The sequence below is a fragment of the Notolepis coatsorum genome (assembly GCF_963971535.1).
Source record: "Notolepis coatsorum genome assembly, chromosome: 12".
Lineage (NCBI taxonomy): Eukaryota > Metazoa > Chordata > Actinopteri > Aulopiformes > Paralepididae > Notolepis > Notolepis coatsorum.
In genome coordinates, this window is record NC_140176.1 from 97,859,561 (window position 1) to 97,882,776 (window position 23,216).

At 41.1% G+C, this 23,216-nt stretch overlaps 1 protein-coding gene across 1 annotated transcript in view; it reads right to left on the reverse strand.

Moving 5' to 3' along the window:
* sptlc1 (serine palmitoyltransferase, long chain base subunit 1) overlaps positions 1 to 23,216 on the reverse strand; it is a 78,502-nt gene that overhangs the window by 18,899 nt on the left and 36,387 nt on the right. Inside the window, exons 9-11 of the mRNA XM_084325647.1 lie at positions 17,788 to 17,895; positions 11,373 to 11,468; positions 7,660 to 7,756 (exon numbers count right to left, since the gene is read on the reverse strand). Coding sequence (XP_084181773.1) covers positions 7,660 to 7,756; positions 11,373 to 11,468; positions 17,788 to 17,895 — 301 coding nt within the window. The remainder of the gene's footprint in view (positions 1 to 7,659; positions 7,757 to 11,372; positions 11,469 to 17,787; positions 17,896 to 23,216) is intronic.

Below are 23,216 nucleotides of genomic sequence, written 5' to 3' on the forward strand. Positions count from 1 at the left end.
GTGGGAGGCATGGTCTAACAGCGTTCGAGACAGGGGAGGGTAGAATTGGACGATACGAAATTGGGATGGGAGAAAAATAGAAAATGGGAGAAAAAGTGGATAAAAAAAAAAGTTCATATGATAAGGGGGCGGGGGAAATTAATTCACCCTTCCCCATAACAACAAATCACTGAGGTGCCGTTGAGCAAGGCACATAACACCCAACTGCTCCATAGTAGCAACCCGCAGGCTGTCGTACTGCAGCTCAGTGTGAGGTAGAGCAGTCGTCTGGCAATCCGGAGGTTCCCGGTTCGATTCCCGCTCCTCCCGGGCAGCGTGTCGATGTGTCCTTGAGCAAGACACTTAACCCCCTAACTACTCCCGATGAGCAGGTTGGCACCTTGCATGGTTGCCTCCGCCATCGGTCTGTGAATGTGTGAGTGAATGTGTGAGTGAATGGGTAAAATGTGAGTAACAAATTGTAAAGCGCTTTATAAAAAAGCAGCCATTTAACTGAGTGTGAAGCAGGGCGTCACTCAAAATCCCTCAACCTCCTCAGGGTACATAAAGGTTACAAAGAATATATATATTACAACCTTACCAAACCCTCTCTACCCATGGCTACCTACAGTATCTTCTGTGTATACACCCACAAACGGGTGCTGTGATTCCACAAATGCAGTTAAGACAAGATTAGTCTTAATAGAAATATTGGTTTATTAAAAGAAAATGCAGATTGCAACTGGTTTGAATCAGAGTCCTCAGCTGACGCTGTACCGAAGGTCTGTCAGGTCCATTAGGATGCTGCAGGAATGTACCGGGTTACCAAGGTTACGGGCTGGAAGCTAAGTCAGTGACAGTTGCAGGTGTGTGTAAACAACTCTGTGATAGAGTCCTTAAAAGTAGTGAGGGGGGAACAATTTGTCCATTTTCAAAGTCTTCTGCATCTCGTTCCAACTGCTGGAAGCAGCAAAATGGAAGGAGGTGTGACATTACATTAAATAGCAAGAGAGTACGTTAAATATCAAATACTTTTACTAGAGTAAAAAATTCACACACACCATCGGTGTGTCAATGTGCGAGTGAATGGGTAAAATGTGAGGAACAAATTGTAAATCGCTTTGGGTAAAAGCTGCTATATAAATGCACCATAAATAACATGAGGTATTAACTCATTGGGCGCCAAGGATGAAAAAAGTCGGGTTATGTCGCCGGTGGTTGAGCGCCAATCACGAGAAAAGTCGGGTTTTAATCGTTATTTCTTTTATTCGCTATATCCATTCATAATTCATCCATCCAGCCTGATGTTATCATTGGGAATTGCTCTGAGATCGCAAACGGCCAATACCGTCGCCTAATGCCTTGCGGCCGGTATTGCACATCATTGGAATCCCTCTGGCTTGGGCTGTGCATCGATCTAAGAAGTCCGGTCCAGGTTTTCCTTCTTGGGCATGACTAACGTTATAACACACGGATTTGGGGATTTCTGGAGCACCGTGGATTCATGTGTTTTGGTGGAAGAACGCTGGACAGACGCAGATCAATATTTGGAATGGCGATCAGGAATTGGATTATTCTTTTTGCAGTACATCAGAGATTAGGTAAGGACTATATGTTACCAATCTTGCTTTGATCCGATGATTTTTTCGCCACCATCGCAGTGTATGTCTGTAATGTACTGTACTGTGTAATATAAGCCGTTGGTGGCGCTCGAAGCATATCCCCCCCCCCCACCCTTTCGTGCGTGCATGGTGAAACATAATACCGATAATCTAGCGTTTATTTCAGAATGATTCATAAACCAGCCGAGACATGGCACGATTTCTAAGAAAATGCATTGAAGCGCGGTTTGCTGGAGTTTCTTGAGATTAGACAGGATCACTCTAAAACTATACTCATATTCACCACGGTATAAAACGGAAATGTATGTATGAAAAAATTATCTGTTTTTTGCATGTTGACTGGAAGAAACTCACTGACAATCGACGTGTTTATTAGATCCATAGCTATAATATTTAATATAGTTTTTAGCCCTGCAAATACCGGCATGTATCCCTATTCTTTAAAGCGCTGGCCTTTTTACCACACGGTAAACAGCGACCTCTAGGCGCTGATTGAGTTAATAAGGAAGCAGAATTTGAAAGAAGATATATATATTTTAGTAGCTGCATGCACTGTGCAAATATATATGTTTATATATATGTTATATATGTGTATGTTTATCAACATATCCCCTATAATGTGTGAGTGAATGGATAAAATGTGAGGAACAAAATTGTAAAGCGCTTTCGATAAAAGCTGCTATTTATCATTTTGGTGGACATTTACCAGGGTACATATTGCTGCCACACCAGAACAGAAAAGAAATATCAGTATCACGTTATAACGTGAAACGTTTTATGTTAAAACAATAAGTTATCACGTTATAACGTGAAACGTTTTATGTTAAAACAATACGTTATCACGTTATACCGTGAAACGTTTTATGTTAAAACAATAAGTTATCACGTTATACCGTGAAACGTTTTATGTTAAAACAATAAGTTATCACGTTATACCGTGAAACGTTTTATGTTAAAACAATAAGTTATGACGTTATAACGTGAAACGTTTTATGTTAAAACAATAAGTTATCACGTTATACCGTGAAACGTTTTATGTTAAAACAATAAGTTACCACGTTATACCGTGAAACTTTTATGTTAAACGATAAGTTATCACGTTATACCGTGAAACGTTTTATGTTAAACGATAAGTTATCACGTTATACCGTGAAACGTTTTATGTTAAAACAATAAGTTATCACGTTATACCGTGAAACGTTTGATGTTAAACGATAAGTTATCACGTTATACCGTGAAACGTTTTATGTTAAAACAATAAGTTATCACGTTATACCGTGAAACTTTTATGTTAAACGATAAGTTATCACGTTATACCGTGAAACGTTTTATGTTAAAACAATAAGTTATCATGTTATAAGGTGATAATGATATTTTTTTTTCTTCCGTTTCTGGTGTGGCAGCAATACGCTACTGTACCAGGGTGCTATTCTTTTTTTTTTAACTTTCTTTTTATTGTTTTTCACAATAAGCAAACAATCACAAACAACAAGACATAACAAAAACACAATCCCGGGCTGCATTATTAGTGTTACTTTACAAAAATATACTTTTCACATGAGTTCTCAATTCTCTTACTTTCCCTATAGGTATGGCGAATATTCTTTACAACTATACATCAATACATCCACTGGTTGTCGTCATTACCATATAAAAGTCCCACTTTTCCCAGTACTTCAAACCTTTCTCTTCCTGTAATCTGAGAGTAAAAGTAAGTCTTTCCATTGTGTATATTTCGCCTATAATGGCCAACCATTTTTCTTTTGTTGGAGGTTCTTGTTGATACCAGAGACGCGTGATCGCTTTCTTACTTGCTGCTAAAAATATTTTCATCAAATATCTGTCTCCTCCTACCAATTCCTCAGGTAAGTTACCCAGGTATAAATAGGAGAAGGTCTCCGGTATCTTAAAATTCAATATAACCTGCATGGTGGAGTGAACATCTTGCCAATAACGTTGAATTCCTGGACAATTCCAAAAGATATGAGAGTGGTTTGCCTCCCTCTGGCCGCACTGTCTCCAACATGGTTGCTCTATGCCTACTTGTCGGGATTTGATTTTGGGAGTTATGAAGAATCTAGTCAAGTTTTTCCAGCAGAATTCTCTCCATGTTTTTGAATTAGTCGAGCTACATTGAGTTCTGCACATGTTCTCCCATTCGTCTTCGGTTATTTCAATGTTTGATTCCTTTTCCCAATTTGTCTTAATGTAACTTGTGGAGTCAGTTCTGGCCTGAACAAAGCTAGTATACAATTTTGACACAGTTTTACTCATCTTGTCCCTGTATGCCTGAATGAATATCTGAATAACACTGTCTATTGGGGTATTGGGCTCAGACACCTTTACCTCTTTTAGAAAGTACTGGCGTAGTTGTAGGTATCTGAAGAAGTCGTGTTTATCCAAACCGTATGTATCTTTCAAGGTTTGAAAGCTCACAAGTTCTCCATTCTCTACCATTGTGCTGAATGAGGTAATACCTCGGAGAGCCCATTCCTTAAATGTTTGATCATACATTCTTGGTTTAAATCCTAAATCGAAGGCAAACCACCTCAAGATCTTAATCCTTTTTTCTAACTTGAATTGTTTCACAATTTTGAACCATGTCTGTAGGGTGTGTACAATAAATGGGTTTAAGTTTCTATATAGGGTCTTGGCCTGCTGTCTATCACCAATTACTGTCTGGAGTGGTATATCAAGTGATTTCACTTCAATGTCCTTCCACTTCGCTTCGTAGTCCCTTTCACACCAACAGACCAAAGGTCTTATTTGCGCTGCATACATACAGTAGTAATACTCCTTCAGATTTGGGAGGGACATGCCTCCCTTCTCTTTAGGGAGTTGGAGTGTCCGGAACCTAATTCTCGGTTTTTTCCCCGCTCCATATGAATCTAGAAATCATCCTGTCCCACTCGTTAAACTGTTTAGCAGGGATTTCCACCGGCAAGGACTGGAAAAGATATAGTAGTCTAGGGACTACGTTCATTTTTACTGAGTCTATTCTGGAGGTGAAATCCAGGGGGGCTAATGACCATCTTTCTATATCCTTTTTAATTTGTGTGTTTAGGGGCTGGTAATTTGCTTCATACAATTTTGTTAAGTCCTTAGTCAGCCTTACTCCCAGATATTTTATGGACTTCATGTTCCAATTTAAATTGTAGTTTTCTTTTATTTCTCTTGGGGGGGTATAGTTATATGTAAGTATCTGTGTTTTTCCTATATTTAGTTTGTATCCCGAATGTTGACCATAGGTTTCAATAAGGTCCATTAGTCTAGGGAGGCTCAGACTGGGTTTTTTTAAGTAAATTAAGACATCATCCGCGTATAATGCTATTTTATGCTCCGTTTCTTTTATATTAATACCTGTTATATTGGGGTCTTCCCTAATTGCTTGGGCTAGCGGTTCAATGAAAATCGCGAACAGGGCGGGGCTACATGGACAACCTTGGCGTGTACCGCGTTCTAGGGCGATCGGATTTGTTAACCGACCGTTTACTTTTATTCTCGCTGTGGGTCTTGTATATAGTGTTTTAAAACACCTAATTGCATCTTCCTTGAATCCTAACCTTTCTAGTACCAAGAATAAATAGTCCCAGCTCACACAATCAAACGCTTTTTCCGCGTCCAGACTTAATAAGGCCGAATAAACGTTGGTTTGTTTAATCTGATTCATAATATGTAGTGTTCGTCTTAAGTTATCCTGGGTTTGGCGACCAGATATAAATCCAGTTTGGTCCGTGCTTATTAGGTCTGGCAAAAACTGTTCTAATCTTTTTGTGATAATGGAGGCGTACAGCTTATAATCCAAATTAAGGATCGATATTGGTCTAAACGAACTACATAATTCCTTATCTTTACCCTCCTTGGGAAGTACTGTTATAGTCGCCTCCCTCCAGGAGGGAGGGGGGATGCCCTCTCTAAGAGTGTAGTTAAATGAGGCCACCAGCAATGGCATGATCTCCTGGCGAAAAGCTTTGTACCATTCTGCTGGAAGGCCGTCACTACCTGGCGATTTGTTAGTTTTAAGATTAGATATTGTCCTGTCTAACTCCTCTATAGTGATTTCTGCAGTCATAATTTTGTTCTGCATTTTGCCAATTGAGGGCAGGTCAAGAGATCTCAGGAATGCAATAGTGGCTTCACTATCTATTTGTGCTGGTTGTGTATATAGGTTTTTGTAGTATGATTCAAAGGCCTTCTCTATATCTCCCAAATTACTGGACACTACTCCAGTTAAGGGATCTTTAATCTTATTAATTGTATTTTGTGTCTGTTGCTTTCGCAACCTTCTGGCCAATAATCTAGTAGCCTTTGGGCCTGATTCATAATATGTTTGACATAAAAATCTAGATTTTTTCTCAATGTCATCTTTATAGACTTCGTCAATCAATTTTCTTGTTTCCCTAATTTGCTGTAGCAGCTGACTAGTTGGAGTATTTTTATGCTGTTGCTCTATAGATGTCAATTTTTGGGTTAGATCCTGATATTTGCGTTCTTTCGTCTTCTTCAGTGTTGCTGTGATGGCAATCATTTTCCCCCTTAGCACAGCTTTTGCGGCATCCCAAACAATCACTGGATTAACCTCACCATTGTCATTAATCTCTATATATGTTTTTAATTCGGTCCTAATACTTTCAACAATTGTTTTGTTGTTCAATATTCCTGTGTTAAGCCTCCATAGCGTGTTCCTTGGCCTACTATCCAAGTGTAAAGTCATATAGACTGCAGAGTGGTCTGATATGTCAGTAGTTCCCAAAGTACAATCCATTATCCTATGTCTATCACCTCTAAACATAAAAAGATAGTCAATTCTTGAATAAACAGAGTGAGGAACAGAATAGTGGGTGTAGTCTCTCTCAGATCTCGCCATACATCAAACATTCCTAAGTCTGCGAGTGAAGCATTCATTATTTTTGTCTGTGGAGTCCTGTTCACCCTATGGCTTGTAGTGTCCAGCTCACGACTAAGAATAGTATTAAAATCTCCCCCACAGATTAGTATCCCCTCAGACTCCGCTGCTATCAGACCAAATATGAATTTATAGAAACCTTTGTTGCTCCCCGGTGGGGCATATACATTCAGCAGCGTAACCAAGTTGCCCTCTAATTTGCATTTTATCATGACATAGCGTCCTTCCTTATCATTAGTTTCTGTCATGAGTTCAAAATTTAATGAGTTAGGAATTAGTATAGAAACACCTCGTTTATGACCCGATCTAAACGAGCTATAGAACGTATTCCTATATCCATATTTCTTGAGTTTCTCGTGCTCCATCTGAGAGAGATGAGTTTCTTGCAAAAAGATAATTTGAGCTTTTTCACGTTTCAATTTGGTTATGACTTTGCTCCGTTTAACTGGGTTAACCAGACCATTTACATTTATAGATACCACCTTAAAGTTTCTACTCATCTGTGCTTTAACAACTTAAACCTGACACTGTCAACCCGGAATTCACACATTACTAAACATGAACAGTTAGACATATACACATAGAACCAGGGTGCTATTCTAATTATTTTTTTTGTATCCTCTCTTTCTCAGATTTGTCTCTGTTTTCTCCCCATCCCAATTTAGTCGTTGTGCCAATTCCCCCCCTCCCCTACCTGGTTGTTGTGCGCATGTTCTCCTACTGGTCGGTACAATTGAACCCTGAAGTCATCCGCACGCTTCCTCCGACACGCGCGGCGACAGCCAGTGACTCTTTTTTCACCTGGCAGCGAGGACTCTCATTGGTGAAGTGTAACGCGTGGGAGGTCACGCTGCCTTCATCAAGTCCTGCCTCCGCTGAGCAAGCTCCCAGACCTGACCTGTAGGCGTCGCTGTCCACAACGCCAGATTCCCACCCATGACTTCCCTCCCCCTAACCCAGCCAAACGAGTTAGTATAGCGATCAGCCCAAGCAATGCTGACTCCGGGAGTCGAGACCGCAGCCTCTTGCATTGGTGACGAGCGCAATCTCCGCTACGCCACCTGACCGCCCTTGCTATTCTAATTCTACAGCTACTTCCTCCACTACTGTGAAAAGTAAGACAAGACGGTGAACAGAGGCTTCTTCTCCTACCTGGGTCCTCCTCCATGATGTTAAGGGCCTCGATGGCTGCAGCCGCCAGCATGGGGGGCAGAGAGGCAGAGAAACAGTAGCCCTGGCCCGATAGACGCTGTCGAGACACACACAGTCAAATCAAATCACATGTATTCTTTAAAGGAACACGCCAACTTTTTGGGAAATTAGCTTATTTTCCATCTACCCTGGAGTTAGACAAGCAGATACCCTTTTCTTCTCTGTGCATGCATTAGGCCCAGGGAACAGCCGCGCCGTTAGCCTGGCTTAGCGTCATTCATTGGAAGTAGGTGTGCCAGTGTAGCCTAGTTCAGTTCAGTTCAGTTCAGTTCAGTTCAGTTCAGTTATTTTTTATTTCGGGCTTTGGACACATAACAACGTCCATTCCATAAATCACCAAAGTTTTACCAGCTGCTATTGCAGCATTGTCCAATTGTCCCAAAAGGGCTGAAGGGAGAAGCACTAGGCTTGTCGGGCCCTACCCCTGAAGACTTACGTTTCATTTATCTTTTTTTCATTTACATACATACATAGTAGATACATATAGTACACATTACACTACACATTACAGTATAGTATACCTGCAGTATATAATAGCATATATAATAGTATAGTGTATACAGCACATATATAATGTGATGTGAGATATATAGTACATGATATATATATACAATATACCGCAAATATAGTTCAATATAATATACAAATTAATTATAATATGATTATATAATGTGATATGATATAGCGCACAATACAGTATCATACGTATTTATTATTATTATTATTTTTTTATATGCAATGAAAGCTCTTCTTCCCTTCTGTACCTATCAAAATAGATTTTTTTAGTCTAGATTTGAATTGATTTATCTTTTCGCAATATTTTAGTTCATCCTGTAGCCCATTCCACAGGGTGGCTCCGTAAGAGGAGATACACATTATTTTCAGGTTGGTTTTCATCACAGGTTTTTTGAAGTTCAATGGTCCTCTGAGGTTGTATCCCCCCTCTAGTATCCCCCCTGTAGTTCCCAACAGTCACGAAATACACTCCAAATACAACTCTAAAACGTTCCTGTAAACATGTTGTGCACCTGTGTATTTTACCACGTGGAGAATACATTTTCTAATAATTAGACATTTTCGTTTTCTAAGCAGATATATACTCTTAACAATTTTTTGCCTAACCACTGCTGCCTGGGCGCAGTGATTTCATCACCTCAAAAGCCCCATTTACAGGGCTTTTGATGAAAGCCTAATGCATGCCCAGAGAAGAAAAGGGTATGTATCTTCTTGTCTAACTCCAGGGTAGATGGCAAATAAGCTAATTTCCCAAAAAGTTGGCGTGTTCCTTTAGTCAAGAAGAAACATCACAATAAATCAAGAACAAAAAAAACACAATAAAATCCAAATATGCGACACTCCCAGACATTCGGTGCACCTCAGTTATAGGTATCAAACTATGGAACTCTTTGCAGAATGATGTAAAGAGTTCTACTAATATATTTCACTTCAAAAAGTTGTACAAAGAAAAGATAAATAGACAGTATAGCACAGTTTAGTATAGTATTGAAGTTTAGCATAACAGGAAAATATAGCATAGTTTGCAGTGTCCACCACGCTCGTTCCAGAATATTTCTTTTTTCTGTAGTCTTCTGGTGAAAATGAGCTACAGTCATTTAATACGCACCATAAAAACCTGCGCTTCTCCCAGATCGTAAAACAGTTGCACAGATTTAATTTATGCTTTTGAAACCCGGGATAGAAAGCTAGGCGTCGACTGATATTTCCTCTTTATAAAATATTGGTATTGACCCCGACTGACTGATATGTCGCATATTATGAAGTGACTGTTTAAATGCTTAATTCAAGCATTTCCCATATGTATAATACCCAGATTCACTTACACTACTATTAAAGTCTATTCATAGCACATTATTAATAGACTTAATAGTACATTACTATAAATGTCCTATACATTTATACGACATACATTACTATTAAGTACATCAATTCATTATTAATAAAACACATGAAACGGGAATTACAACGTGGTTCATTAACAGCAGCCAGACCACTGGAGTTTGGCGATAATTATGGAAAGAAATAAGTACATATTTTCACTTTAACTGTGCCTTCGTCGAGACCTCTATCTGTGCACGTTTCTTTCCATGTGGTTCTTGGGTAACTAACCGCTCCATAAAGACGTGGATCAATCTTCCAGTTAAGCAGATTTTTCCATGTGCAGGACGTAACAAACAGTGTGTTTTATGTATTTTTCCACTTAAAAAAAAGGACCGATCACATTTGAGAAACAGTTGACCAATCGGCACGACACCGCACACACAATGCTCGGGGGAGGGGCTTCTGCAGCCGGGATGATGTCACTTCAGTCCACGGATGTTTGTGTTTGGTTCACTGTTACTATGTGGCACAACAAACAAAGATCTCCGTGTGGACATGGAGAAGTGGGGTCGGGACACACACACTGTCGAGTCTTGACGCATATAACGCAGAACATTTGCGCATATTTCTGCGGTCAAAAATTGTTAATAAAAGTTAAGACGTATGTAGTACCTATGTACTGGTCACAGGAGTCTTCAATAACATTTGGATGGTAATCCATTTTGTGAATCCATTTGTTGAAACAACATATTTGTTGGCAGACGACTCCTTATAAACACTGCTATCTAACGTTAGCAAGCTTCAATACATGAAAAATAATATACGTCAATATACGTTTGCGTGTTATACCGTGGTGAATATGAATATAGTTTTAGAGTGATCCTGTCTAATCCCAGAAAACGACGATATACAGTCAAATGTGATTTTCACTAGTAACATTACAGACACATGTTGCGATCTAGGTGAAGTCATGGTTGGATCACAGCAGGATTGATATCGTATGGTCCTTACCTTCACTAGGATGTACCCCAAAAAGAATATTCCAATTGTCTGATCGCGAGTCCGAGTATCGGTGTCCATCGTGTCGCCAACATAATCGACCACAACAGATGCATCGGAGGCATTTGACGCTTCTCAATGGGATCGGGATACCCGCCCGCCTTGCCCGACAAAGAAAAGTGGGACCAGAGACATTTGATTGACGCACAGGCCAAGATATAATGTTTCAAAGGGTGCTCGATACTGCCACCTGGGTGGATGCGGCCGGTATTGCACTTTGGCATTCTCAGGATGAGTCCCCATGTTAACCCAGATGTCCGTGTGCCTGTAATGAATGGAAATATCGAATAAAAGAAATAACGATGAAAACCCGACTATACTCGGGTCTGGCGCTGAACGGTCGGCGAGATAACCCGACTATCATCGGGTCTGGCATCCAGAGTTAATGTCTGTCCGCTAATGTCGCACCAAGAACGACCAAAGCAAATTCCTTGTATGTGAAAACGACTTGGCAAATAAAGACCTTTTCTGATTCTGAGTGAACCACGCTCTACACGCGTGTGACAGGTCCTCCGTGGTTACCTGGTGGTCGATGACAAACACAACGCAGAGTGAACCACGCTACATGCTACACGCGTGTGACAGGTCCTCCGTGGTTACCTGGTGGTCGATGACAAACAACGCAGAGTGAACCACGCTACATGCTACACGCGTATGACAGGTCCTCCGTGGTTACCTGGTGGTCGATGACAAACACAACGCAGAGTGAACCACGCTACATGCTACATGCGTGTGACAGGTCCTCCTGTGGTTACCTGGTGGTCGATGACGAACGAGCGTCCGCAGCAGAAGCCACCGATGGAGGCGATAGCATTCTCCATGTTGGCGCTGATCAGGTCGATGTCGTCTATCTGGAAGAGGAGAGACAAACCAAATGAAACGGGCTGTCCCCGACTAAGGATTTGGATAGTCGACTATGATTGGCCGAAATTAGCCGATAGTCGACTATTAGTCGACTATGAATTTTTTTTATAGGGGGACCCTGCTTTTCTTTATCATAAATCAATAGAGACCGTATTAGATCCCCAATTATCATATCATGGGATATCATTGGAAAGCCACTCTCATTGGCTACAACCTTGTGAAAATATTTTCGAGATCGCCAAATGATTGACGGAGCTAGAGCCCCGGGAGTCGGGGGTGGTAATGTGTACTTTTGCGTACTTTGGGGCACGCCTCACATATCGGCATGCAACTCTAGAACCGCTGAATGGATTTTGTCACCTGAAAGGGCAATCGACAGGCAACAAATAGGGCTTTAATTCTATCTATATATTGTATTAAAAGAAATGCACACCCGAGCCACTAGAGGTCGGCAAAGAATCGTCCACATGTGGGCCCTTGGATGTTAAGAGGTTAATGTTTTTAAATTTTTTTTTTGTAGCCAAGAGTAAAGACCATAACCATATCAAAAACAGTAGTCAAAGTGTATATTTTCATTTTTACCGATGTTTTATACGATTTATCGGAAATACGAATTTATCAGAAAATGCTAATTATCGTAAAAACCGCAAGGAAATGACTAAATCCAGATTTAACCCTGCCATTGGAAAGAGGAGCATTTTCCCTATACATAGATGTATGATTTGGCCATAATAAGGTCAAGGTCAAGGTCAAATATGAATTTATAATTAAATTAAATTAATTAAAATCGATTATCATTAATTACTGTATCTACAAATCCTTCTGTTTAATCATCTTCCCTTTATTCATTTGCTTAGATTTTTTGTACACATGATCTCAATAAGGTGGTGAATGAGCACAGTGAGCATTTTCTCGTACCCCGCAGATTTAACATCATAAAATCAAAATCATAAATCATAATTTATATTCTCCTTTTCTTCATTACAATTTACTCAGCCTAGTAACAGACACAATATTTCTGACACTGGAAATACATACCCCCAGGTCCCTAAATGTTCCTAGATACCAAGAACATGCAAATTGACCTTGCAGAAGTGGAGCAATCTTCCATTTACTTAGGCATGTACCTTTAGGCGAAATACAGCCTACAGCTTAACAGGTTAATATATTTGTTTATCATTCCATTTGGGCTGTGGGGGGTGCTTAACACATACTGCGCCAAAACCGTCGTACAACGTGTTTCAAGGTCATGCTAATTCTGACATTCCACGGCGTACAACGTTATTGAGATCATATTTAATTTTTTCGCCATGGTATTCAGAATGCCCTCACGGAGCCTGGTCTGATGCAGTGGGAGCCTGCACAACTCTGCAACGCTTCAATACTGCCGCCTGGTGGATGATCGGCGAGTTACAACTGGAAATGGATCTCTTGTGATCTCGGTGCACCGGGCAAATGCGTCCGGCACTCACATATTGTTGCGGGACTCTAGACACACATCGTGTATATGGATCGCTGCCATAACTCAATAATCGATATGATTTGGGCGTTTATTATGATTATACAAACCGGAAATGGATCTAGGAGATCACCGTCAAATAAGTGGGATCTTTTTCCTCCAGTCTCATCGGCTAACGGTAAGAGGACGCTGACGTCATTTTCAGTGTGAGTGTTTATTATTATTCATGCAAACTGCTCTGATCAATATATCACCCATACTACATAAAGCATTTACTGACGATCACGGAATTATAAACGACCCCCCCCGCCCCGTTCATCTGCGCATGATAAGTCATAACGTTTAGGATCATGTACAATTGAAATTCTTTATATAACGTATAGGCAACAAATGGCAGTTGATAATCTATATATGCGTTTATGCCTATAACTCACGTTCTAGGAATTACTGCAGAAAACGATAAAAACATATTTATATTCTAGACGTATGAATCTATGAATGAAAAAGTATAACGTTCCTACATCCTGAACGATAGATAATCGATGTTGAATGGGCCATAGTAATGTCAATTTAGCAATACAATTTAAAAAGTTATAGCCCTGCAAAGAAGGTGAACATCTCCATAAGCTTAGACTGGTGGCAGTGATCATACATTGATGGATAGAAGCGTGGCAGTTAATGTGTTAATGTCTGAAGGAGTCAACAGAAGGCTTCTTGTCCTCTGCAAAAGCATGCAATTGGTCCACTGATGGATATATCTTGATATATGTTCATTAGATGGGTGAAATCCTCTTTCAGTGCCTCTGTGCCTGTTTTCTTAGGCAGTTAGCCTCTGGTATGCGTGCCATCTTTCCATTTTTGCAAAAAATGTGTTCCCTTCTATCACTAACATTATTGTTTAACACTTGGAGTGCAAGCAGGGGGCGCACGATTTAGCGCTTGAGTGCCGGCGCTGTAGTCAATGGGAGGGCGAGCACATTTGCGAACGCATAAACTATATCTTAAATTATGGCTATGTGTCTAATACGCCTGTCGCTTATCAATGACTTGTTTGCAGTCAACATTGTCGAAACGGATTGTTTTTTTTAATCGGTACATTTCCGTTTTATACAATTTTGAAAAACGCTTGTTTTTTTTAACTTCTAGAAAAAAGAGAGATTCTGCAGGAATTGCTCTTTAGTGGAATAAACAAAACACGTTGTCATTTTTCGGCCTATTTATGAATCGTTTTCAAATAAACTCTAGATTATCGATAGTATTATGTGTACTTATGCACGCTAGAGAAGCGGGCTGAAAAATCGAGTATCCATTTCCTGATCAGCACACACACACACACATATGGGACACGCTGAGATATAGGTGAAAAAATACTCTGATTACCCCAAGACTGGTAAAATTGATTCCTTACCTCAGATCAGATGTTCTCCAAAAAGATTATTCCAATTCCTGATCGCCATTCCAAATATCGATCGCGTTTATTGATCCAACGCTGGGTACTGGAAACACATACCACGCTGTTCTGAGGGTGGGCAATGAATGGGATCGTCTCCGGTTACATGCCTGATAAGTAAAATGTCTTTTTTCCCCATCCATTTCATTCAGTCCAATACAATGGGTGCAATACCATCCAGAGAGACGATAGGGGCGGTATTTTCCCTGTTCAAGCTCAAAGCCAGTCCCAATGGTAACATGAGGCTAGATTGATGAAAAATGAATGGAAATCGCTAATAAAAGAAATAACGATTAAAAACTAGATTTCTCATCGTTGGCACTCAACGCATGGCATGAAATAACGAGATTTCTCGTGGCTGGCACTCAATGTGTTAAGCATTTTTTGTTGAAATACAATTATACGTAATTATTTTACGATTAATTGCGAATTGTGAGCTATAGATTGTGGATGAATACGCACAGAAAGGTACACCGTGTCAATGTTCATGCTTTATTTGTTTTAAACAAGACGATTTAGAAATGTGTCCATTGGAAATACATTGCAATTTCCAGCGAGGTGGACCGGCCGGAAACAACAATGACGTAACCACTACACCTCCCTATTGGTGCGTGAAGCGACAATGCGCTGCGTGACAAAAGGAAGTATTTGAACTAGTTTGCCGCTTAGCCTAATAGTCTGCTGTGAGCACAGTACAGTACAGTGTCACACTCACAGAGTGCGATAAGGCTCCTTGATTTGAATTTGCCATACTTTCATTCATTAATTCAGTGGTCCCCAAAGTGTGAGGCGCAACCCCCTAGTGGGGCGCGGAGGTACTGCAGGTGGGGTGCGAAAGACTAATATTAATTTAGCCTACCAAAACTGAACAATGTAAACAAAAATGAACTGACCGCCAGGTGTTGTTCTTTATACAGAGCACATTCAGAAGCCTAAATACGTTTTGCCACAAAAAAGGTGGCAAATTATTAGGCAAATTATTATTATGTGAATGAAAAGAAATCTCCTATCCTACTGTAGGCCTACAACTACGTTTTTAATTAGGCCTAATTATTTCACAGTGGCACAGGATCATTTGCCAAGCATTTTCAAATAAAATATAAAACTATAATTGTATCTTTGTTATGTTAATCCTGTCTTGTTAGTGGTAGAGGAAATGGCATGTTTGTAGCCTAAAATGGATTCTAGCTAGGTGGGGCAAAAAATATATATATTCCAACTACCCAAGTGGGGCCTGATTGAAAACGTCTGGAAACCACTGCATTAATTCAATCTTTGTTTCAACTCGAAAATCCAAGTGAAAATTGAAGTGTGATCAGTGGATCTTGCAACATGTCCACTCCAGTAGTTGATGGGGCGGCACATGTGAACACAACCACAGACGTAGACTAAGATATATATAGTCAGTTATAGAATGTAAAAAATGATCCAAGTCATTGTGATTTATCAATATTAATGTGAAAAGACAACCACAATCAATCTGTAAAATTGATGATTGAAATAAATCTAAATCAATGTGTGTGCGTTTCTCTATATAACTAATTTATAAACACAACATTGTGAACTAATAACTTGGGGTGGTTTTAATCACATGATCAGCTGCTGAAGTTAATCAGATGTTATCTGAATAGAGCAACAAAGTTGGTAAAATAGTGTAAATTCCATTACAAGTTCAACATTGACATAGTCCAGTCTACTATTAAAAAAAAAAAAAAAAAGTATGTAATTAATAGTTTACGTTTGTATGTCTCCTAACAAACGTTTTATTGATCATGAATGTATCCTCATGCTGTGCTAACATTCATTTATCAAAAACACTACACTATATTTGATCTATTTATTACTAAAAGATTTGCTCTACCTAATTTTTGCATTTTGTACTTCACTTTTTTCTTTACTGTATGATGAAGCCCTGTTAACTATTCCATCCCACTGTATTGTTATTTTTATTCTTATTAGTGTATATATACTGGACCACATCGTGCACAATTGTACAGCCGTGGCCTATTTTATTTTATAATTCTATTCTATTCTATTGTGCTTCTATTTTAATTTAGTTTATATTCCATTTTATTTTTACTTTTTATTTTATTCTACTGTAATTGTCTGTCCGTTAATGTCGCACCACAAAGGACCAAATCGAATTCCTTTGCAAATGTGTAAATACTTGGCAATAAAGACCTTTCTGATTCGGACAATCTCAGGGGGCTCATACAGAACCAATACTTTCACTGTAATGTACACATACCTTATATGTGACAAATAAAACAAAACCTGAAACTTGATAAACTCCAGCTCATACCTCTCAGCTGGAACTCTTTTGCGGGCATCCGTTTGCAAAATAATTCAGACGTAAGTATAAAATAACGTTTATTTCAGTGTTCAAACCTCTGTAACTCTATTACATTAGCACTCAGAGTGATTCCAGCTGTTGTGGAAGAAAATTCATAACGTTTCCTTTCAGAAGAGGCCAGACCAGTGCATGTGCTACAGATGGTTCAAGAATAACTTTCAACTTACTTTGGGTTTGTAATCGACAGGCGTTTTATGCAAAATGTACAGGACCGTTAAGAGGTTAAGTACATCAATTAATTATTAATAAAACACCTAAAACAGGAATTGCTAAGTGTTTCATTAACAGCAGCCAGACTACTGGAGTTTGGCGATATGGAAAGAAATAACTTTAACAATGCCTTCGTCGAGACCTCTATTCGTGCACGTTTCTTTCCATGTGGTTCTTGGGTACTAACCACTCCATAAAGACGTGGGTCAATCTTCCATTTTAAACCGATTTCCCATGTGCAGGACGTAACAAACAGTGTGTTTTATGTATTTTTCCACTTGAAAAAGTGTACAATTGGGCACCCAAGTGGCGACCCATGTAACGCGCTGCGTCGCGAAGCGGCCGACCCGGGTTCGATTCCCGGACCCGGCGTCCTTTGCCGAATGTCTTCCCCCCGCTCTGTCTCCCCCGTTCTTCCTCTCTCTCTACCGGACTGCCCGGTAGAACAAACAATTTTAAACAAATCTACCAAAAACACAATAAAAAGAAAAAATAATAAAGTGTACAATTGTACTTCCCAATTGTACAGTCCTGGCCTATTTTATTTTAGAATTCTGTAATTCTATTCTATTGTGCTTCCATTTTAATTTATTTTATATTACATTTGATTTCATTCTACCTTTTTATTGTATTCTACCGTAATTGTCTGTCGGTTAATGTCGCACCAAAAAGGACCAAATCAAATTCCTTGTACGTGTAAATACTTGGCAATAAAGACCTTTCTGATTCTGACTGATCTCAGGAGGCTCATACAGAACCAAGCATTTCACTGTAATGTACGTGTACCTTATATATGAGACAAACAAAACCTGAAACTTGATGAACTCCACTCACGTCGACACCAAAGTGCTCCGTGACGCCTCTGCCATGTTCCCCCAGAACGCCAAAGGACATGCTCTCCTCCAGGAAGATACGCACTTTGTACTTATACTTCAGCTTCACCTGGTGGGAATACATAGAACATACATACTTATACTTCACCTGGTGGGAATACATAGAACATACATACATACTTATACTCAGGGGTGTAAGCTCTGGGTAAAAGTACCCAGAAATTATACTTAAGTGAAAGTATGGGTACCGTCTCAAAATCGTACTCAAGTAAAAGTCAGAGTATCTGGCTGTTTTTAAATAAAGAGCGGCCGCAGGATTAATAACGTTAACGTTAGTTCGGCCAGAGAAACAAATATACGAATTTAAATGGTTGGACCTGCGAGATTTGTACTTTGTAGGTCTGCGTTTTAAATGTAAGGAGTAAAAAGTATGTTTTTCTTCTCTGAAATGTAATTGAGTAAAAGTACAAGTATACAAACCTAATAATACCAGAGTAAAGTACAAATCCCCAAAAACAGTACTTAAGTATTGTAACAAAGTACAATTACTCAAGTACTTTACACCCCTGCTTATACTCCAGCTTCACCTGGTGGGAAAACATAGTATAGTACACACAGTCAGGTGACGTCCAGAGATATTTGATGTCATCGCTGTGGCTCTGTACGCCACACTGGATTTTAAACGAAACAATCAAGATGTGCTTTAAGTGCAGACGTTCAGCTTTAATGTGAGGGTATATTATTTACATGCTAAGCAGGTGAACAGTGTAGGAATTACAACAGTTTCTATATGTGGGGACCTCATCAGTGGAGCACGGTGGTGGTGGTGTTATGGTGTGAAGCGTGGTGGTGTTATGGTGTGTAGCAGGTGGTGTTATGGTGTGTAGCAGGTAGTGTTATGGTGTGAAGCAGGTAGTGTTATGGTGTGTAGCAGGTAGTGTTATGGTGTGAAGCAGGTAGTGTTATGGTGTGTAGCAGGTAGTGTTATGGTGTGAAGCAGGTAGTGTTATGGTGTGTAGCAGGTAGTGTTATGGTGTGAAGCGTGGTGGTGTTATGGTGTGTAGCAGGTGGTGTTATGGTGTGAAGCGTGGTGGTGTTATGGTGTGTAGCAGGTGGTGTTATGGTGTGAAGCGTGGTGGTGTTATGGTGTGTAGCAGGTGGTGTTATGGTGTGTAGCAGGTAGTGTTATGGTGTGTAGCAGGTGGTGTTATGGTGTGTAGCAGGTGGTGTTATGGTGTGTAGCAGGTAGTGTTATGGTGTGAAGCGTGGTGGTGTTATGGTGTGTAGCAGGTGGTGTTATGGTGTGTAGCAGGTAGTGTTATGGTGTGTAGCAGGTAGTGTTATGGTGTGTAGCAGGTAGTGTTATGGTGTGTAGCAGGTGGTGTTATGGTGTGTAGCAGGTGGTGTTATGGTGTGAAGCGTGGTGGTGTTATGGTGTGTAGCAGGTAGTGTTATGGTGTGTAGCAGGTGGTGTTATGGTGTGTAGCAGGTGGTGTTATGGTGTGTAGCAGGTAGTGTTATGGTGTGTAGCAGGTGGTGTTATGGTGTGTAGCAGGTGGTGTTATGGTGTGTAGCAGGTGGTGTTATGGTGTGTAGCAGGTAGTGTTATGGTGTGTAGCAGGTGGTGTTATGGTGTGTAGCAGGTAGTGTTATGGTGTGTAGCAGGTAGTGTTATGGTGTGTAGCAGGTAGTGTTATGGTGTGTAGCAGGTTGTGTTATGGTGTGTAGCAGGTGGTGTTATGGTGTGTAGCAGGTGGTGTTATGGTGTGTAGCAGGTGGTGTTATGGTGTGTAGCAGGTGGTGTTATGGTGTGTAGCAGGTGGTGTTATGGTGTGTAGCAGGTAGTGTTATGGTGTGTAGCAGGTAGTGTTATGGTGTGTAGCAGGTGGTGTTATGGTGTGTAGCAGGTAGTGTTATGGTGTGTAGCAGGTGGTGTTATGGTGTGTAGCAGGTAGTGTTATGGTGTGTAGCAGGTGGTGTTATGGTGTGTAGCAGGTAGTGTTATGGTGTGTAGCAGGTAGTGTTATGGTGTGTAGCAGGTGGTGTTATGGTGTGTAGCAGGTAGTGTTATGGTGTGTAGCAGGTAGTGTTATGGTGTGTAGCAGGTAGTGTTATGGTGTGTAGCAGGTGGTGTTATGGTGTGTAGCAGGTAGTGTTATGGTGTGTAGCAGGTGGTGTTATGGTGTGTAGCAGGTGGTGTTATGGTGTGTAGCAGGTGGTGTTATGGTGTGTAGCAGGTAGTGTTATGGTGTGTAGCAGGTAGTGTTATGGTGTGTAGCAGGTGGTGTTAAGGTGTGTAGCAGGTAGTGTTATGGTGTGTAGCAGGTAGTGTTATGGTGTGTAGCAGGTAGTGTTATGGTGTGTAGCAGGTGGTGTTATGGTGTGTAGCAGGTAGTGTTATGGTGTGTAGCAGGTAGTGTTATGGTGTGTAGCAGGTGGTGTTATGGTGTGTAGCAGGTAGTGTTATGGTGTGTAGCAGGTAGTGTTATGGTGTGTAGCAGGTAGTGTTATGGTGTGTAGCAGGTAGTGTTATGGTGTGTAGCAGGTGGTGTTATGGTGTGTAGCAGGTAGTGTTATGGTGTGTAGCAGGTAGTGTTATGGTGTGTAGCAGGTGGTGTTATGGTGTGTAGCAGGTAGTGTTATGGTGTGTAGCAGGTAGTGTTATGGTGTGTAGCAGGTAGTGTTATGGTGTGTAGCAGGTGGTGTTATGGTGTGTAGCGTGGTGGTGTTATGGTGTGTAGCGTGGTGGTGTTATGGTGTGTAGCAGGTAGTGTTATGGTGTGTAGCAGGTGGTGTTATGGTGTGTAGCAGGTAGTGTTATGGTGTGTAGCAGGTAGTGTTATGGTGTGTAGCGTGGTGGTGTTATGGTGTGTAGCAGGTAGTGTTATGGTGTGTAGCAGGTAGTGTTATGGTGTGTAGCAGGTAGTGTTATGGTGTGTAGCGTGGTGGTGTTATGGTGTGTAGCAGGTAGTGTTATGGTGTGTAGCAGGTAGTGTTATGGTGTGTAGCAGGTAGTGTTATGGTGTGTAGCAGGTAGTGTTATGGTGTGTAGCAGGTAGTGTTATGGTGTGTAGCAGGTAGTGTTATGGTGTGTAGCAGGTAGTGTTATGGTGTGTAGCAGGGTGGTGTTATGGTGTGTAGCAGGTAGTGTTATGGTGTGTAGCAGGTAGTGTTATGGTGTGTAGCAGGTGGTGTTATGGTGTGTAGCAGGTGGTGTTATGGTGTGTAGCAGGTAGTGTTATGGTGTGTAGCGTGGTGGTGTTATGGTGTGTAGCAGGTGGTGTTATGGTGTGTAGCGTGGTGGTGTTATGGTGTGTAGCAGGTAGTGTTATGGTGTGTAGCAGGTAGTGTTATGGTGTGTAGCAGGTAGTGTTATGGTGTGTAGCGTGGTGGTGTTATGGTGTGTAGCAGGTAGTGTTATAGTGTGTAGCAGGTAGTGTTATGGTGTGTAGCAGGTGGTGTTATGGTGTGTAGCAGGTAGTGTTATGGTGTGTAGCAGGTAGTGTTATGGTGTGTAGCAGGTAGTGTTATGGTGTGTAGCAGGTAGTGTTATGGTGTGTAGCAGGTAGTGTTATGGTGTGTAGCAGGTAGTGTTATGGTGTGTAGCAGGTGGTGTTATGGTGTGTAGCAGGTAGTGTTATGGTGTGTAGCAGGTAGTGTTATGGTGTGTAGCAGGTAGTGTTATGGTGTGTAGCAGGTAGTGTTATGGTGTGTAGCATGGTAGTGTTATGGTGTGTAGCAGGTGGTGTTATGGTGTGTAGCAGGTAGTGTTATGGTGTGTAGCAGGTGGTGTTATGGTGTGTAGCAGGTAGTGTTATGGTGTGTAGCAGGTAGTGTTATGGTGTGTAGCAGCTAGCAGGTAGTGTTATGGTGTGTAGCAGGTAGTGTTATGGTGTGTAGCAGGTAGTGTTATGGTGTGTAGCAGGTGGTGTTATGGTGTGTAGCAGGTGGTGTTATGGTGTGTAGCAGGTAGTGTTATGGTGTGTAGCAGGTAGTGTTATGGTGTGTAGCAGGTAGTGTTATGGTGTGTAGCATGGTAGTGTTATGGTGTGTAGCAGGTAGTGTTATGGTGTGTAGCAGGTAGTGTTATGGTGTGTAGCAGGTAGTGTTATGGTGTGTAGCAGGTAGTGTTATGGTGTGTAGCAGGTAGTGTTATGGTGTGTAGCAGGTAGTGTTATGGTGTGTAGCAGGGTAGAGTTATGGTGTGTAGCAGGGTGGTGTTATGGTGTGTAGCAGGTGGTGTTATGGTGTGTAGCAGGTAGTGTTATGGTGTGTAGCAGGTGGTGTTATGGTGTGTAGCAGGTGGTGTTATGGTGTGTAGCAGGTAGTGTTATGGTGTGTAGCAGGGTGGTGTTATGGTGTGTAGCAGGTAGTGTTATGGTGTGTAGCAGGTAGTGTTATGGTGTGTAGCAGGTAGTGTTATGGTGTGTAGCAGGTAGTGTTATGGTGTGTAGCAGGTGGTGTTATGGTGTGTAGCAGGTAGTGTTATGGTGTGTAGCAGGTAGTGTTATGGTGTGTAGCAGGTAGTGTTATGGTGTGTAGCAGGTAGTGTTATGGTGTGTAGCAGGTAGTGTTATGGTGTGTAGCAGGTAGTGTTATGGTGTGTAGCAGGTGGTGTTATGGTGTGTAGCAGGTAGTGTTATGGTGTGTAGCAGGTAGTGTTATGGTGTGTAGCAGGTAGTGTTATGGTGTGTAGCAGGTAGTGTTATGGTGTGTAGCAGGTGGTGTTATGGTGTGTAGCAGGGTAGTGTTATGGTGTGTAGCAGGTAGTGTTATGGTGTGTAGCAGGTAGTGTTATGGTGTGTAGCAGGTGGTGTTATGGTGTGTAGCAGGTAGTGTTATGGTGTGTAGCAGGGTGGTGTTATGGTGTGTAGCAGGTAGTGTTATGGTGTGTAGCAGGTAGAGTTATGGTGTGTAGCAGGTAGTGTTATGGTGTGTAGCAGGTGGTGTTATGGTGTGTAGCAGGGTAGTGTTATGGTGTGTAGCAGGTAGTGTTATGGTGTGTAGCAGGTAGTGTTATGGTGTGTAGCAGGTAGTGTTATGGTGTGTAGCAGGGTAGTGTTATGGTGTGTAGCAGGTAGTGTTATGGTGTGTAGCAGGTAGTGTTATGGTGTGTAGCAGGTAGTGTTATGGTGTGTAGCAGGTGGTGTTATGGTGTGTAGCAGGTAGTGTTATGGTGTGTAGCAGGTAGTGTTATGGTGTGTAGCAGGTAGTGTTATGGTGTGTAGCAGGTAGTGTTATGGTGTGTAGCAGGTAGTGTTATGGTGTGAAGCATGGTAGTGTTATGGTGTGTAGCAGGTAGTGTTATGGTGTGAAGCATGGTAGTGTTATGGTGTGTAGCAGGTAGTGTTATGGTGTGTAGCAGGTAGTGTTATGGTGTGTAGCAGGTAGTGTTATGGTGTGTAGCAGGTAGTGTTATGGTGTGTAGCA